The sequence below is a fragment of the Lithobates pipiens genome, unplaced genomic scaffold (genome assembly GCF_037356315.1).
Source record: "Lithobates pipiens isolate NorthernLeopardFrog02 unplaced genomic scaffold, aLitPip1_a1.2 Scaffold_16, whole genome shotgun sequence".
Taxonomy (NCBI): domain Eukaryota; kingdom Metazoa; phylum Chordata; class Amphibia; order Anura; family Ranidae; genus Lithobates; species Lithobates pipiens.
Genome location: NW_027507748.1, coordinates 137296271 through 137312340, shown reverse-complemented (window position 1 = coordinate 137312340; position 16070 = coordinate 137296271). Strand labels below are relative to the sequence as shown.

General features: G+C 41.8%; 1 protein-coding gene across 2 annotated transcripts in view; it reads left to right on the top strand.

The window, feature by feature from the left end:
• NLK (nemo like kinase) overlaps window positions 1–16070 on the top strand; it is a 321229-nt gene that overhangs the window by 275723 nt on the left and 29436 nt on the right. For both annotated transcript variants that reach the window (XM_077480512.1, XM_077480513.1), the window contains exon 7: window positions 7924–8025. In XM_077480512.1, the coding sequence (XP_077336638.1) occupies window positions 7924–8025 (102 nt within the window). The remainder of the gene's footprint in view (window positions 1–7923; window positions 8026–16070) is intronic.

Below are 16070 nucleotides of genomic sequence, written 5' to 3'. Positions count from 1 at the left end.
AAGTGTGGGGAGTGCTGACAGCTGTCTATATTTTATTTTACACTAGTTTATTATTTCATTTTCCGTTTCATTTATTATGTTTAGCAGCTCACAAGGTTTTCACCTATAAGCTTTGAAACCAGATCAAAGATTTCAGTTGGCATTTGTGCGATTTTCTTGAGTACGTTTGATCTGTAACTTATTAGTCAGTTCAGAAACATTTAAGAAAAAGGAAGGAATTGGCAAATGAATTCTCTGGTAGAAAGCCTGGGAACAACGTGTACTAGAACCATGGAGATGACTGATCAGCTGGAGGTGGAATCATGCAAACAGCTATAGTCAGATAATTTCTAAAGACGTGTCTATCTTATATAGCATAAATCATAGCAGGCTTCTACAAGCTGAATTAAAATTTGACAGCTGCTGTAGAAGTACAGAGGGATTCCCTTGTTTTGCCAGTTTCTTGGGAGCTATGAACGCCAATTTAACTGCAAGGCTGACTTCCATTGCTGGAAACTTACAATATTCCTAGTGAGTAATCAGGGAAGAAGATGGGATTGAGAGTAAAGCTCCCCATAGACTGTTTGAACCATGTATGGGCAGGCTGACTGCACCCAAGGCAATCAAACTTTGGCACAACCAGCCTGCGGAATTTTACATGGGACTACTGCCAGCAGCTATTATAGTCGCTAGCAATAGTCACTGTGTTCTACCAGTGGGGATGCCCCCCCCCTCAACCCCGATGGGAGAACACACTGGCTCTGCAGGAGGCATTTATTATTATTATTGTACAGGGTTTATATAGCGCCAACAGTTTGCACAGTGCTTTACAACATGGGGCAAACTATACAGTTGCAATACAATTTAATACAGGATCAGAGGGCAATGCTCGTTAGCACTTAGTCTAGAAGGGAGAGTCAAGTGGAACAAGAGGTAACGGCTTTGGGGGATGATCAGATGGAGAAAATTAAAATAAAGTTGTTAGGTGTGGGTAGGATAGGCTTCTCTGAAGTGGAGGGTTTTCTGGGATTATCTAAAAGCTAATAGAGTAGGAGATAATCGGACTAATTGGGGTAAGGCGCTCCATAGGATTGGAGAGGCTCTGTAAAAGTCCTGGAGGCAAGCATAGGAGGAGGTGATGAGGGAGCTAAAGAGCAGGAAGTCTTGAGAATAATGAAGAGAACAATTAGGTTTGTATTTTGAGACTAGGTCAGTGATGGTACATGGGGGCAGAGTTGTAGATGGCTTTGTGTAAAGTAGTTAGTATTTTGACTTTAAAGTGGTTGTAAACCCTTACAAACCACTTTGACCTACAGGTAAGCCTAGATTAAGGCTTACCTGTAGGTCCAAGCAATATCTCCTAAACCTATATGGTTTAGGAGATATTTGCCCGAAAACGGGCACCGCTGTCTACGGCGCATGCGCCGTAGACAGCGGCGCGCAGGTGCACTGAGCGCGGCATTTCCAAAAATGGAGCTGCCGCGCGTGTCGACTCCCGTGCGCATGCGCGAGAGTGACATCATCGCGGCTTCGCCGAATGACAGCGGCGGAGCTGCGAGACGCCACCAGCAAGATGGATGCGGCGGACTACAGGGGACAGCGGCGACTTCGCTGTCTCCTGTGTCAGGTAAGTGACACATAATGGGCTACTATGCGATGCATAGTAGTCCATTATGCTTTGCCTTTGCAGGGAATGAAAGAGGAAGTAAACCCATCAGGGTTTACTTCCTCTTTAATTCATTGGATGAGCGGAAGTCAGTGAAGGGATTGACAGACACAGAGCGATTGGTAAGGTGGATGAGTCTGGCAGCAGCATCCATGATGGATTAAGGGGGATAGACTATGTAGAGGTAATCCAATGAGGAGGGAGTTATAGTAGCCAAGGCGAGAGATGAACAGGGAGTGAACTAAGAGCTTTGTTTTGTCATTGGTTAGAAAGGGGCGTATTTTGGAGATGTTGCAGAGGTTGAGGCGGCAAGATTTGGACAGTGATTGGAAGTGGGGCTTAAAGGAGAGTTCAGAGTCCAGGATTACACCTAGGACCTTGGCATGCGGGGATAGGCTTATAGTTGTGCCATCGATTTTGACAGAGAGATCGGGGAAAGAGGTACGTGGGGGAGGAAAAATATGTTTGCTTTTGGATAGAATAAGTTTGAGGAAGTGGTGTGACATCCAGACTGATATATCTGATAGTAAATTAGTGATACGTGAGGAGACTGAAGGAGTGAGCTAAGGGGTAGAGAAATAGATTTGAGTGTTGTCAGCTTAGAGATGGTATTAAAAGCCATGGGAGGCTATCAGCTGAGCCAGGAAAGAGATGTAGATTAAAAATAGGAGAGGTCCAAGAACAGAACCTTGGGGGACCCCAACAGATAAAGGAAGAAGAGAGGCGAAAGTAGAATTTTAAGTAATGCTAAAGGTGCTGTTGGATAAGTAGGAAGAGAACCAGCGAAGAGTACAGTCGCGGAGACTAAATGAGGAGAGGGTGGTCAATCCTATCAAAGACAGCAGAGAGGTCCAGGAGTAGGAGTACAGAATAGTTTCCATTGATTTTGGCCATTAGTAGATCGTTTGTAAACGTATCTTATTTTGTTCCGTAGTAAATTCAAGTCGGCGACTCTGTGTAGTCTGTAAAAATTTGAAACTTTATTGGCTACATACTAAAATACACTGGTAACAAGCTAATGTGTTTTGGCTGTGACAGCCTTCATTTATAGCACCTATCTTGTTTTGGACTCCTAAATATAGAGTTGAAAGCATTTTGATCCTGCCAGAAATTCTGTGAGCTTCTAAATTCCTTTGAGCTCCATGGTGCATCTCAATCAAGATGATCATCCCTGCCCAATTCACTCATTGAAAATCCAGAAAATGCCCCTCTGTTCTGAAAATGGGGAGGGGGGGTAGTTCTGTAGTCCAAAACAATTTTTTTGCAAAGTGGAAATGCTTCTCTTCCATAGATAATGGTACAATGAGCAGGTGTTTTCACTCTAGGACAGTAAGGCCTTTACTGGCAGTTTTTGTTTAGCAGTTTAAATTGGTATTTTTTGCTAGAAAATTACTTATAGTCTCCCAACAATATATATATATATATATATATATATATATATATATATCTATATATATATATATATATAATGTGTGTGTGTATTTTTACAGAGACCCTAGGGAATAAAATGACGATAGTTGCAATTTGTTTTTGTCACGCAGTATTTGTGCAGCGATTTTTCAAGTGCAATTTTTGGGGAAAAATACATTTTAATTAATTAAAATGAAAAGGCAACAAATCGCCCAATTTTTTTGTATAATATGAAAATGATGTTACGCCGAGTAACTAGATGCTTAACATGTCATGCTTTAAAATTGCACTCGTGGAATGGCGAAACAACGGTAGTTAAAAATCTCCATAGGCAACAGTTTTAAATGCCATTACAGGTTACCTGTTCAGAGTTAGAGAGAGTCTAGCATTAGAATTATTGCTCTTACTTGAACGTTCGTGATGATACCTCAAATGTGTGGTGCAAACACCATTTACATATGCATGGAGTGATGGGGGCGCTTAAATTTTTTTTTTTTTTTTTTTTGAGACTTTCCCTTTTAATAGTTTTGTAAAACAACCCTTGTAAAAGAAAAGAGATCTAGAGTCAAAAAGACCTCAAATCTCTTCTTTAGGCCCATTTAACACAGCGCTTCTGCTATGTGGAATCGGCTTGCTCGGCGGGGGAATCTCTTCTCTTTGGTGCAAATGGATCACCTTTTCTGTCTGTTTCCATCTGATCTGATCTGCCTTATGGAAAATAGGACCACCAACCTTTGGTTTTTGGCAGACAGGATCGGATGGCGCTGGGTATCAGCAGACATGTCCTCTGACATCCTCTGCTCCATAGAGCCGAATCTGATCGGACAGCCCATGTGAAAGGGGCTTTACCCTTTTTAAACGTTTTTGATCTTTGGCTGTAAAAAAAAAATGTTTGCTTGCAACCTGGACCGCCCTGAGGCCACAGAGGCAATCAAGGAACAATCTACTTTTTGATCGCCTCCTGTGACCAGCTGGCGACACCATCGGATTGTTCCTCGGACGAGGTGGTGGAAACGGTAAGCCCAAGAGACACCGGCAAGGTGTAGGGCATCACCCCATGAAAGCCCCACCCCACAAAAGCCAGCCGCTGGCTGAAAAAAAAATCAATATCGGAGTTATGGCTGATCTCTTCAGCCATAATCCTGGTAAATCACTTGCAAACCAAACATATATATGGATTGAGTGGGTCGGCAAGTGGTTAAAGTGGTTCTAAAGACTCAAGGTTTATTACTTTCATGTATTCTATGTAAGAAGATAAAAAACCTCTGTGCAGCATCCCCCCTAATACTTACCCGATCCCCATTGCGATCCAGTGATGTGCGCGAGAGCCTCGGCTATCCGGGGACTCGCTTCTCATTGGCTTAGACAGCGGCAAGAGTCATTAGCTCTTGCTGTCAATCACAGCCAGTGAGCCAATGAGGACAGTGGGGGCGGGTCCAAGGCACAGCTGTGTGTGAATGGACATGCCGAGCAGTAGCTTGGGAGTGAGCCTGCTTGGGTGCCCCCAAAGCAACCTGCTTGCTCTGGGCGCACTTGGCAGGTGGGAGGAGCCAGGAGCACCGGTGGGGGACCCAGAGAAGAGGAGGATTTGGGCTTCTCTGTGCAAAACCATTGCACAGAGCAGATAAGTATGATGCGTTGTTATTGTTATATTGTTATTTAACACAAAAAATGCCTTTAATATCACTTTAAAGATAAGATACAGCTTTTGAAAAGCCTTTTTTTTTCCATTTTTTGTGACATGTCAGAAATGTATTCATGCACACTTGTTGCCCACTTTAATACTATAACTGCTATGATATTGGTAAACCACTAAAGCAGGATGTCTCTGAGCTGTGTTTCATTTCCTGTGGCGGACCCATTTGCTTAGCTCCCACCATTAGAATCAAAAAGTACACAGGTCAATAGTTTTTACTTTGCATTTTCTGGATGGCCTGAGCTTTTCCCCATAATACCAGAGATAACATTCCTGTGTGTAGTTTATGAAAATATTTTAATATTCATATTAAGGTTCACCGTTAATCTAAATGATCAAGACTGACATCAGAATCAAAGCAAATCATCTACTAATAGACCTGGCATCAGGCCCATATTGATGATGAACTAATTCTACACCTTCAGAGATAGCAACTAACAAGGGACAAAAAACTGTTCTAAGCAGGAGTAGTGCAACTTGACAAACATTATTAATTTTCCCTAAGTTCTTCAAAAGAACATGATACCCAGGTGCCCTTTTTTTTCCTAAGCAACATTGCACTGAGCGGTTTTTGTAGCAATTACCGTTCTCAGGGGAGTTTTTGTTCCGATTACACGTTCAGCTGCAGCATTCACAACAAACCTTTGGCAAGCGCTGAGGACCAGGTGCACAAACCCCCACTGATAAAGGTTGAATTATACCCTTTTCTTTGCCTGACAGGTATATTTGCCTACTGATCAGTTTAACTCTTTCCTGCGCACTGTGGCTCATTGTACACACCTGCAGCCAAGTTCACATACAGACCGAAGGTTTTTTTTTTTTTTAAATAAAATCCTGGGCTTTTATAGACAGACGTTTAGATGGAGCTTTCCCCATCAATTTGTGCCCTTAATTCATACAGTAACTTTTGTTTCCCAAATCCTAGCGAACCCTGGCTTTTCACAGAATCTCCAGTGAAATTACCAGTAAGGTTTATTTAAAATGTTTTATATGAGCAAATCTCTGCTTCTACCTGGAAGTGTGAAAAACCAGCACTGTTTGTCCCCTTCTGCATGGGTCTACCCCATGTGTGTGCTGTCCTGAATTTTAGTGTGCCTAGGAAGCACAGGTGCAGCATCCAGTACCAATGTCTGCAGCCTGGAAATACACTACTGCAGGGCTGAACACTGTACTGAGTGCTAGATGCGTTTCAGGCCTTTGGCATGCAGGGACATGTGCTTGGAACTCAGGCATTCTCATTGTTTTGTATTCTAGTACCTGTAAGGATTCGGATACTTTTAGAAGGTAAAATGTAAGTGCAGTTGCACGGTTTATTACACCACTGCAGTGATGTTTCCATCATAACTAGAATTATTATTATTATTATTATTATACAGGATTTATATAGTTTATCACCTCTTTAATCCATCATGAATTCTGCTGCCAGACTCATCCACCTTACCAATCACTCTGTGTCTGCTACTCCTCTCTGTCAATCCCTCCACTGGCTTCCGCTCGGCCAAAGAATTCAATTCAAAATACTAACAACTACGTACAAAGCCATCCACAATTTGGCCCCCAGCTACATCACTAGCTTAGTCTCTAAATACCAACCCACTCGTTCTCTTCGTTCCTCTCAAGACCTCCTGCTCTCTAGCTCCTTCATCCCCTCCTCCCATTCTCGCCTCCAGGACTTTTCCAAAGCCTCTCCAATCCTATGGAATGCCCTACCCCAATCTGTCCGCCTATCTCCTACTTTATTAGCTTTTAGGCGATCTCTGAAAACCCTTCTCTTCAGAGAAGCCTATCCTACCCACACCTAACAACTGTATTTTCATTTTCTCCATCAGCTCATCCCCCACAGTTATTACCTTTTGTTTCAACTTGACCCTCCCTTCTAGATTGTAAGCTCTAATGAGCAGGGCCTTCTAGTCCCTCCTGTATTGATTTGTATTGTAAGTGTACTGTCTGCTCTCATGTTGTAAAGCGCTGCGCAAACTGTTGGCGCTATATAAATCCTGTATAATAATAATATAACGCCAACAGTTTACATAGCGGTTTACAATATGAAAAAAAAGACAATACACTTTTATAATACAATAAAATACAAGAGGATTAAGAGGGCCCTGCTCAGAAGATCTTGCAATATAATAGGGTGGAGCAGGTGGTACAAAAGGTTGTAACTGTGGGGAATGAGCTGATAGAAGTGGTAGAAGATTAGTTTGAGATGTGATGGGCTTTCCTGAAGAGATGAGATGATCGCCTGAAGGTAGCAAGAGTAGGGGATAGCCGGACAGGTGGAGGTAGCGAGTTCCAGAGGATGGGAGAGGCTCTGGACAAATCCTGGAGACGAGCATAGGAGGAGACGACGAGAGAGCTTGAGAGTAGGAGGTCTTTAGAAGAGCGGAGCGGACAATTTGGGTGATATTTGGAGACAAGATTGGTGATGTAGCTCGGGGCAGAGTTGTGAATGGCTTTGTATGTTGTGGTTAGTATTTTGAATATAATTCACTGGGTGATTGGGAGCCAGTGTAGGTATTGAAGGTGAGGATTAGCAGACACTGAGCGGTTGGTAAGGTGGATAAGTCTGGCAGCAGCATTCATGATGGACAGGAGAGGGGATAGCCTATGGAGAGGCAGGCCAATGAGAAGGGAGTTGCAATAGTCAAGGCGAGAGATAACAAGGGGGTGAATGAGGAGCTTGGTGGTTTCGTTTGTTAAAAAGGGGCGAATTTTAGAGATGTTATGGAGGTAAATTCTACAAACTTTTTACAACGATTGGACTTGAGGCTGAAATGACAAGTCCGAGTCTAGGACAGTGATGGCGAACCTTGGCACCCCAGATGTTTTGGAACTACATTTCCCATGATGCTAGACTACACTGCAGAGTGCATGAGCATCATGGCAAATGTAGTTCCAAAATATTTTGGGTGCCAAGGTTTGCCATCACTGGTCTAGGATTACACCTAGTACCCTGGCATGGGGGGAGGGACTAATGGTTGCATTGTTTTTTTTATTTATTTTTTATGGAAAAGTCATGGAGGGGGGCACGGGCGGGGCAATATTAATAGCTTGGTTTTAGTCTTAGAGATATTTAGTATAAGGAAGTGGTGTAGAATGTAGATGTATGTAGAATATATATGTAAAAAATATTCGTACAGTGCTTATTTTGTACTCTTGGTTTGATTTTCAGTTGGACTTGATCACAGATTTGTTGGGAACACCATCACTTGAAGCAATGAGGACGGCTTGTGAAGGCGCCAAGGCACATATACTCAGGGGTCCTCATAAACAGGTAATGCAGCCATCTGGATGATTGTACTGAACTGAAAATAAAAGCATCACACACAAGCTGAGAACCAGTGCAGCTATACATTTGACGTGACTGTCCTAAAACAAAAGACAATTAGTAGTTATAAAGTGCAGGCATATAGAGGTCTGCACAAACCGCTTTATAGTGACGCTAAATCCCTGGTTTTAGAACGTTTTTTTTTTTTTTTATTAAGTATGCATTCCTAAAGTGTTTGTAAAGTCTTTTTTTTGTTTTGTTTTTTAATTAACAAACATGTTATAGTTACCTCCTCTGTTGGTTTTGCACAGAGCAGCCCTGATCCTACACTTTCCTGCTTCTGGCCCCTCCCTCCTGTGGAGTGCCCCCACAGTCAGCAGCTCTGTGTGTCCATTCAGACACGGAGCCTCAACCCGGCCCCGCCCCCTGTCCCCTGATTGGCTGACTGAGTTTAACAGCAGCGGGAGCCAATGGCGTACTGGAGTATACTGAATGGCTTAGAGATTCATGGACATCGCTGGAGAGAGATGCGGCTCAGGTAAGTAATTAGGGGGTGCTGGGGTGGCTGCTACACACAAGGTTTTTTTATCTTAATGCATAGAATGCATTACCACTTGACCACTGGGCAAATAAACCCCCTTCCTAACCAGACCGATTTTCAGCTTTCAGTGCTCTCACACTTTGAATGAAAATTACTCAGTCATGCAACACTATACCCATATGACATTTTTGTCCTTTTTTTCACGCATATAGAGCTTTCTTTTGGTAGTATTTAATCACCGCTGGGTTTTTTATTTTTTGCGCTATAAATCAAAAAAGACTGAAAATTTGGTTTAAAAAAAAAATGCTTTGTTTCTGTTAAAATTTATTGGCAGGATGTTGGCAGAATGTTGGCACTGAGCAGCACTGTGGGCTCTACACATCCAGCCCAGAGCACTGCTGCAATCTCTCCCCTCCTACTGTATCGATCGGTACAGAGAGGGGAGGGAGGAACCGGCATCATGACGTGACGCCAGTTTGTTTACAAGTGATCGCTCCCTCATTTAATGGAACAATCACGTGGTAAACGGCCGCTATCAGCAGCCATTTACCATGATACGCCAGGTCCTCTGGACCCGGCGGTCATGGATGTTCCTGGGTGCACCCCGCAGGGAGCGTGTGAGAACAAGATTCTGGGAGGGCGTCCCACAGACGTCCAACCAGAATAAGCCGACTGCGCTGTAGCCATCTTTTGGCTATGGCCCGGTTGGCAAGCTGTTACGATAAGAAAAAGCTTCTGCTTTTACAACTCCTTGGTAGTAAGAGCTCATGGAGGACATTACAAAGAGACAGAAAAATGTAGACAGAAACCATTTCATGCAAAATAGATTCAAGTAGTGGTTGTGTATGGATATTTTTAAGAGAATAAGGCTGTTTAGTGCCAATATCCTTTAAAAAGCCCCCTTAAAGTGATACTAAAATCTTGTTTTTTTTATGTTATTTTTAAACATGTTATACTTGCCTGCTCTGTGCAGTGATTTTACACAGAGCAGACCAGATCCTCCTCTTTTCTGGTCCCACGTTAGCACTCCTGGCCCCTCCCTCCTGCCAAGTGCCCCCACAGCAAGCACATTGCTATGGGGCACCTGAGCCAAGCCGCTGGTGTGTATACATTCAGACATGGAGCCGCGGCTCGACCCCACCCCCACTCTTGCCTCATTGACTCACTTGACAGCAGCGGGACCCAATGGTGCCCGCTGCTGTCTCAGCCAATAAGGAAGGATAATCCCGGACAGTTGAGGCTCTCGTGCAACATCGCTGGATCGAGATGGGGCTCAGGTGAGTATTGGGGAGGGGGAGCTGCACACAGGTTTTTTATCCGAATGCACTGAAGCAGTTTTCAGGCGCTTTAGCACTAAAAATAGAGCCTGAAAACTGCCTCCCATCCATTTAAATGGGTGCTTTCACACTGGGGCGGTACGCTTGTGGGGTGGTAGAAAAAGTCCTGCAAGCAGCATCTTTGGGGCATATTTGGAGCACTATAAATAGTGCTTCAAAAACGCACCTGTCCATTGAAATTAATGGGCAGCACTTCCAAAGTGCCTTGAAAGCACCACAAAACGGGTCTTTTTAAAAAATTTGTAGGGTCACTTTGTTACGTGACCTTAAAAAAAGCGTCTGGAAAGCACCGCAGAAGCGCTGCAAAAATGACCGGTGCTTTTGCTGCTGTTTTAGCATCACTTCAGTGTGAAAGGGGTCTAAAGCTTCTGCATACACTTGTGGCCCCCCCCCCCTCCCCAAACATTCCTGTTGGTAAGTTAGGCACCTGGCGTTGATGGTCCAATAGAATTGAAGGGCAGGTAGGGAATGCAACATCCAATATTTCCTCTAAAAGTTGGAGCGTGACACATTAAGAATGGGCCAGCATTCTGGTGTGCAAGGAAAATTGAAAAGTGCTTTCTGTGTACCTCCAGCTGCTTGCTCTTTATACCAGCTAGTAGTCTTTCTTTTTTCTATTTTTCTTTTTCAAGATATAGTATCACTTAAGGCTGGGTTCACACCGGAGCGATGCGGGAAGGCCGCAAATCCGCGGCGTTTTCCCGCATCGCATGCCTCCCGCCGGCAGTTAACACTGCCGTATGCGGACTGCTGGGAGTGTCAGTGAAATGTTAATGACACCCCCAGATCAGTTCGCATATCGCAGTGCGATCTGCAAACTCGGACAGGAATCGGATCGCATGGTGTGAACACCCATGCGATCCGATTCTGCTGCGGACCAAAAAAAGGGTCCCGTGCGAGTTTGCGGCGGGTGCGATGCGAATTCAGCCATACTATCTGTATGGCTGAACTCGCATTGCACAGAGATCAGATGTGATTTGCACTGCAGTGCAGTGCTAGTAGGTTTTAAAGTGGTTGTAAAAATAGCCTCAGCCCCTCCTGCTGTAGCTGTCAGATCGAGAGAGGGGAGAGGCGGCCGGTTACGTGAGCGGTACTATAAAAATGTTAAAAACACATACACTGGGACACATCATTTAATATAACAGAGGAGATTGTAGCAAGAAGACTCGTGGCCTAACTACTTTAAGCCTCCTGTCTAAACTGGCCCTAATATGTGTATGTATGCATGCATATATGATAGGCTCCCTTAATAGTAAGCTTTTGAGGACAGGGACTGATATAATCGTATAGTATGTAAAGCGCTTTGTAAATTGTTGACACTAAATAACAGCCTTTAATAAAAAAATAAAATACCATTTAACCAATTCCTGACCGCCTTACGCAGATATACTGTGGCAGAAGGGCACGTACAGGCAGATTACTGTACCTGTATGTTGCCCTTTAAGAGACGACGCGCAGCCGGGAGCTCCGCGATCGCGGGTACCGCGGACCCGATGTCCGAGGTGATACCCGCAATCATCTCACAGTGAGGAAGAACCGGGAGATGCTAATGTAAACAAGCATCTCCCCATTCTGCCTAGTGACACTGTCACGGATCAGCTCTCCCTGTAATTGGGAGCGCTGATCAGTGACATGTCACACACAGCCCCTCCCCCCACATTTAGAATCACTCCCTAGGACACGCTTAACCCCTGCAGCGTCACCTAGTGGTTAACCCCTTCACTGCCAGTGACATTTTTACAGTAATCAATGCAATTTTTTAACATTGATCGCTGTATTAATGGCAGTTGACCCAAAAATATGTCAAAATTGTCCGATGTGTCTGCCATGTTGCAATCACGATAAAAATCGCTGATCGCCGCCATTACAAGTAAAAAAATAATTAGCAATAAAAATGCCATAAAACTATCCCCTATTTTGTAGACGCTATAACTTTTGCGCAAACCAATCAATAAACACTTATTGCATTTTTTTCTTTTTTTTTTACCAAAAATATGTAGAAGAATACGTATTGATCTAAACTTAGGGAAAAAAAATTTCAATGTTTTTTGGGGATATTTATTATAGTAAAAAGTTAAAAATAATGCTTTTTTTTTGTGTTGTTTATAGCGCAAAAATTAAAAACCCCAGAAGTGATAAAATAGAAATTTATATAGAATGAAAATTTTGTGTGTTATTTAGTGCCACATCCAGTAATAGAATTCAAAGAACAAAAACCCCTAATGGTGGACTTTTTAGGCACGTACCAAGTAAAAAAGTATAGTAAAGTACAAAAAACAATGATTTATTGATCATAAAGTATCATAAAAACATAGAACATAGAAAATACATTTACATAGGAGTCACTGCTGTACATACAGTGAACTATGGTACTCTTTCATCCGATGCGTTTTGTAGTAAAAATATACCGCCTTCCTCAGGGGTGTGTATTGAACAAGAGAAATTTTCTATTCAAGAAATATAAATGACATATGTTGAGATATATTGAAAGAAGAAAACAAAAAAATGTACAAAATTATGCAAAAATACAGTGTTTTAAGTTTCACATATTACACTTACATCTTAGGGTGACATTCTATGATATTGTGGTTAAAAACAACAGACGGTGGAACAGGTGTGCCGAGCAGTTTCACAGCTTCAAAAGCTCCTAATAGCGTTGTTTTAGATGTCTGAGCCAAATTGAGCCAAAAGATGGGCAGCTAATAAAAACCACCCCAAGCCTTCTCTCGACCCCCAACGAGGGCAAAAACCACTGGGGCACAAACAGCCAGTCCTGTAAAATACCAAAACAAAGTAGATCATTTTTTGGAAGGGAGGGAGAATTTTACCTCACATATTATATCTGTGTTTGACTTATATTTGTGTACATAGTACATCTATTTGTATTAAAATCATAAAAAAAAAAAATGAAAAATATACCTGAGGATGACAGTTGAAAGGTCAGCAGTAGCGTACTGGTAAATAAGTGTACAATGGTTGATAATAGCTATAGTAATAGAGTTTAAAAATGAATTAGTTAAATAAACTTTTAATTATTTTATTTAAAAATAGTAATTTAATAATATAAATTTATTTGATATGATTGATTTTTTTAGTAACTTGGTAAGAATGTGATCAAGAAATGGGGGGGGGGGGAAATATATATATATATATATATATATATATATATTATTATTATTATTTAAAGTGATTAAATACCAACAAAAGAAAGCTCTATTTGTGGGAAAAAAATGATGTCAACTTTGTTTGGGAGCCACATCGCATGACTGCGTAATTGTCAGTTAAAGCGACGCAGTGCTGAATCCCAAAAAGTGCTGGTCAGGAAGGGGGTACATTTTCTTCCGGGGCTGAAGTGGTTAATTCTGCCATTGGAACTATTAGCTAGGTAGTGCTTTTGGTAGGGTGACAACGATCTTCTTTTTGCGGTGAAATCCCTGCCACATTGTCACATTTGCTGCTGCGGTTTCTGTTTGGATGCTTGCACTGTTGATAACCCTGTCAGTGAATATCCATGGCCCTCTCTGCCCACTGATAATTATACTGATATTTGCCAGCTTGCTTTGTAACAATGCTTTTTTCATTTTGGAAGTGAAAAATCTAGAGGGTGGATCATTTTGTTCAACAAATAAGTTCAATAAAATAATAATGTTGTCTACTTTCCCTATTGAATGTCACCAATTATCACTGGTGCCCTAGCAAATCCTCTATACAAACATATGGAGAGTGCATTCTAGAGAGAGGACATGATGATCTCAGCTTATAGCAGTGCCCTGGTGTTAGGGGGACAGAGGCAGTACTGAGAGAGGATAAACTTATTTTGCCGATGGTAACCAAAAATAAAATGAAGAAAAATTTTGGTTGGTGTCCCACATTTTCAAACCATTAATTTTATACTCTAATATTCTATCAAGATCTGACTACTTACTGCGCTGGGCAATCCAGCAATTTTCAGATCGGATATCCTGGTGTGTACAATGGGGTCCGTACCCGCAACCAATTGTTCGGAGCTGGCCTGCAATGTTTGCTTTAAGCTCTGGATGCTTCACACCAAATATTTTATTCTGTGGACACCCTAACTGTACTCCCTATTTAGAGAAAGCACAGGCCTCTCCTCTCTGCCTTGAACACTCCTCTTTGCTTGGCATAGCTAAAGGAGATTGTACAATCAGATAGTATAGTGTATAATGAGCCTTAGGCTGGGTTCACATCAGTGTGCTACAGTTTGGGTGCTGCTCAATTGTATCCAAGTTTTACATGTGGTTTTATACTGTGTTCATTGATGGTGCATTAAAGATGCCCCATGCAGGACTTTAGTGAGCTTTCATGAAAATGCATCATCTAATAGACGTCCGTGAGAGGGCACCTAAAAACCACATAAAACGCACAAATCTTACTGCACCCAAAAGGCAGTGCCCTGGTGTGAACCTGGCTTAGACCCCCATTTACACTTGCAGGACAAGTCATACCCCATGTTTTCCAATAATTCATATATGTGCACTACCTTGGTCCAACTTCCGTGCAACTTGAGGGCAATAGACTCCAATGTTAACCCTCAAAATGTTCATGTCGGTCATACCTGAATGTTTTATATGCAACAGTTGGTCCAACTTTGCAGAGGAACAAGAAGTTGCATCCAAGTTGCACCTATCCAAAGTTGCATCAATGTTTACCTCCAAATCTGGCAAATTAAACCTAAGTGAGAGAACTGCTGCTCTGTATATCATAAGCTGGCCATGTGCCAGGAAGCCAAAAAAATTGTATACTAGTGATAATCTGTATATAATGAGCAGAAAAAAATTTAATACGTTTCTCCTTTAGGTGTCTTGTAAGCAATCCCAGTAAAATGCAGTTCATATAATTTACATTGGTCATTACTTCATCAATGCTTTATTTATTGGACTGTATTTTTGTCTGCGTAGAAGTGTTAAGAATATTTTATTGTTAAGTCAGCATTGGTTTATTTGCATGGCAAGCCTGATAACGACACTTGGTAAATGCTACTCCGAATTCAAACTTTCAAAGACTGGAGCATTTAATATTGCCAGCAATAGTTTATATATATATATATATATATATATATATATATATATATATATATATATATAAAATTTCTGACATCTTTATCCCAATGTAAAAGAAGCTAGATATAAAGGTTTGGGTTAAGTCTTTATTGCTTGACAGCAGGCATTGCCTCTGGTCAGGAAATTTACATTTAAAAACAATCTGTTTTTTAAAGTTGGTGATTACTCATCATATTTTTATTTTAATAAACTTTTAAAACAGAAAGGCAATGTATGGATGTCTAAAGGGGCCCTAAGTAGTAGTTTTTTTTATAATGTCTTTTAGCTGACCTAGTTGTGCCTCCGTGGAATGCATCATGCTGTCACTTTCACTTATCCTGATCCGGTTCCATTAATGCTCAGACACGACAGATAATGCAGGACATCAATTTGGCGCCTTGCCCAAATGACAATATTCCCCGCTCTGTAACCAGAAGCCTTGTCATAAGCCAAACACGGGTTATTCTGCAAAAAAAACATGGTTAGAGGGGGGAGAAAAATAAAAATAATCCATTTCCCAGCAGGCAAAGCAAGTCTGAGTATTACTAACCCTTAAGCCACAGTTCCCATCTGTCAGTCCTGTGGAGCTGCGAGGTAGTACACAGACCTTGTACTACTGTACCAGTAGAGGAATAGGTCCACAGAAGCCATCAGAGACTGGCAGCCTGATGTCCAGGAGAGCAATGCCTACAATTTAATCAGCGAGCACAAGAAAGTAGAAATTCAATAAACCAGTTACTTTCACTGGGACGCAAAATGGTCTGTTACTTTAGCCGATTACTGCAGCCAGCGAAAAGAAACAAGTCTATTATACTTTCAAATTGAACGGGTGTATATTATAGCTGTGCGGAGCTATTACAAGAACATAAAACCTGGATAATGGGAAAGAGAGAATTATGGTACTCTGCAACTGGGTTCTTAAAACTGTTCTACATGGAAAAATAAATACATATCATTTGGTTGATTTAGCCAGCTAAATACATTTTTTATAGTAAAAATGTGTGCTTTTAGCATATAAGCGATATCTTTGAGCTCCTAGGCTGTCTTCCTTAAGACCCACAGGTTCACTGATTAAAGTAATGTGCTGTAACCCAGAGCAACTGACTGACAACA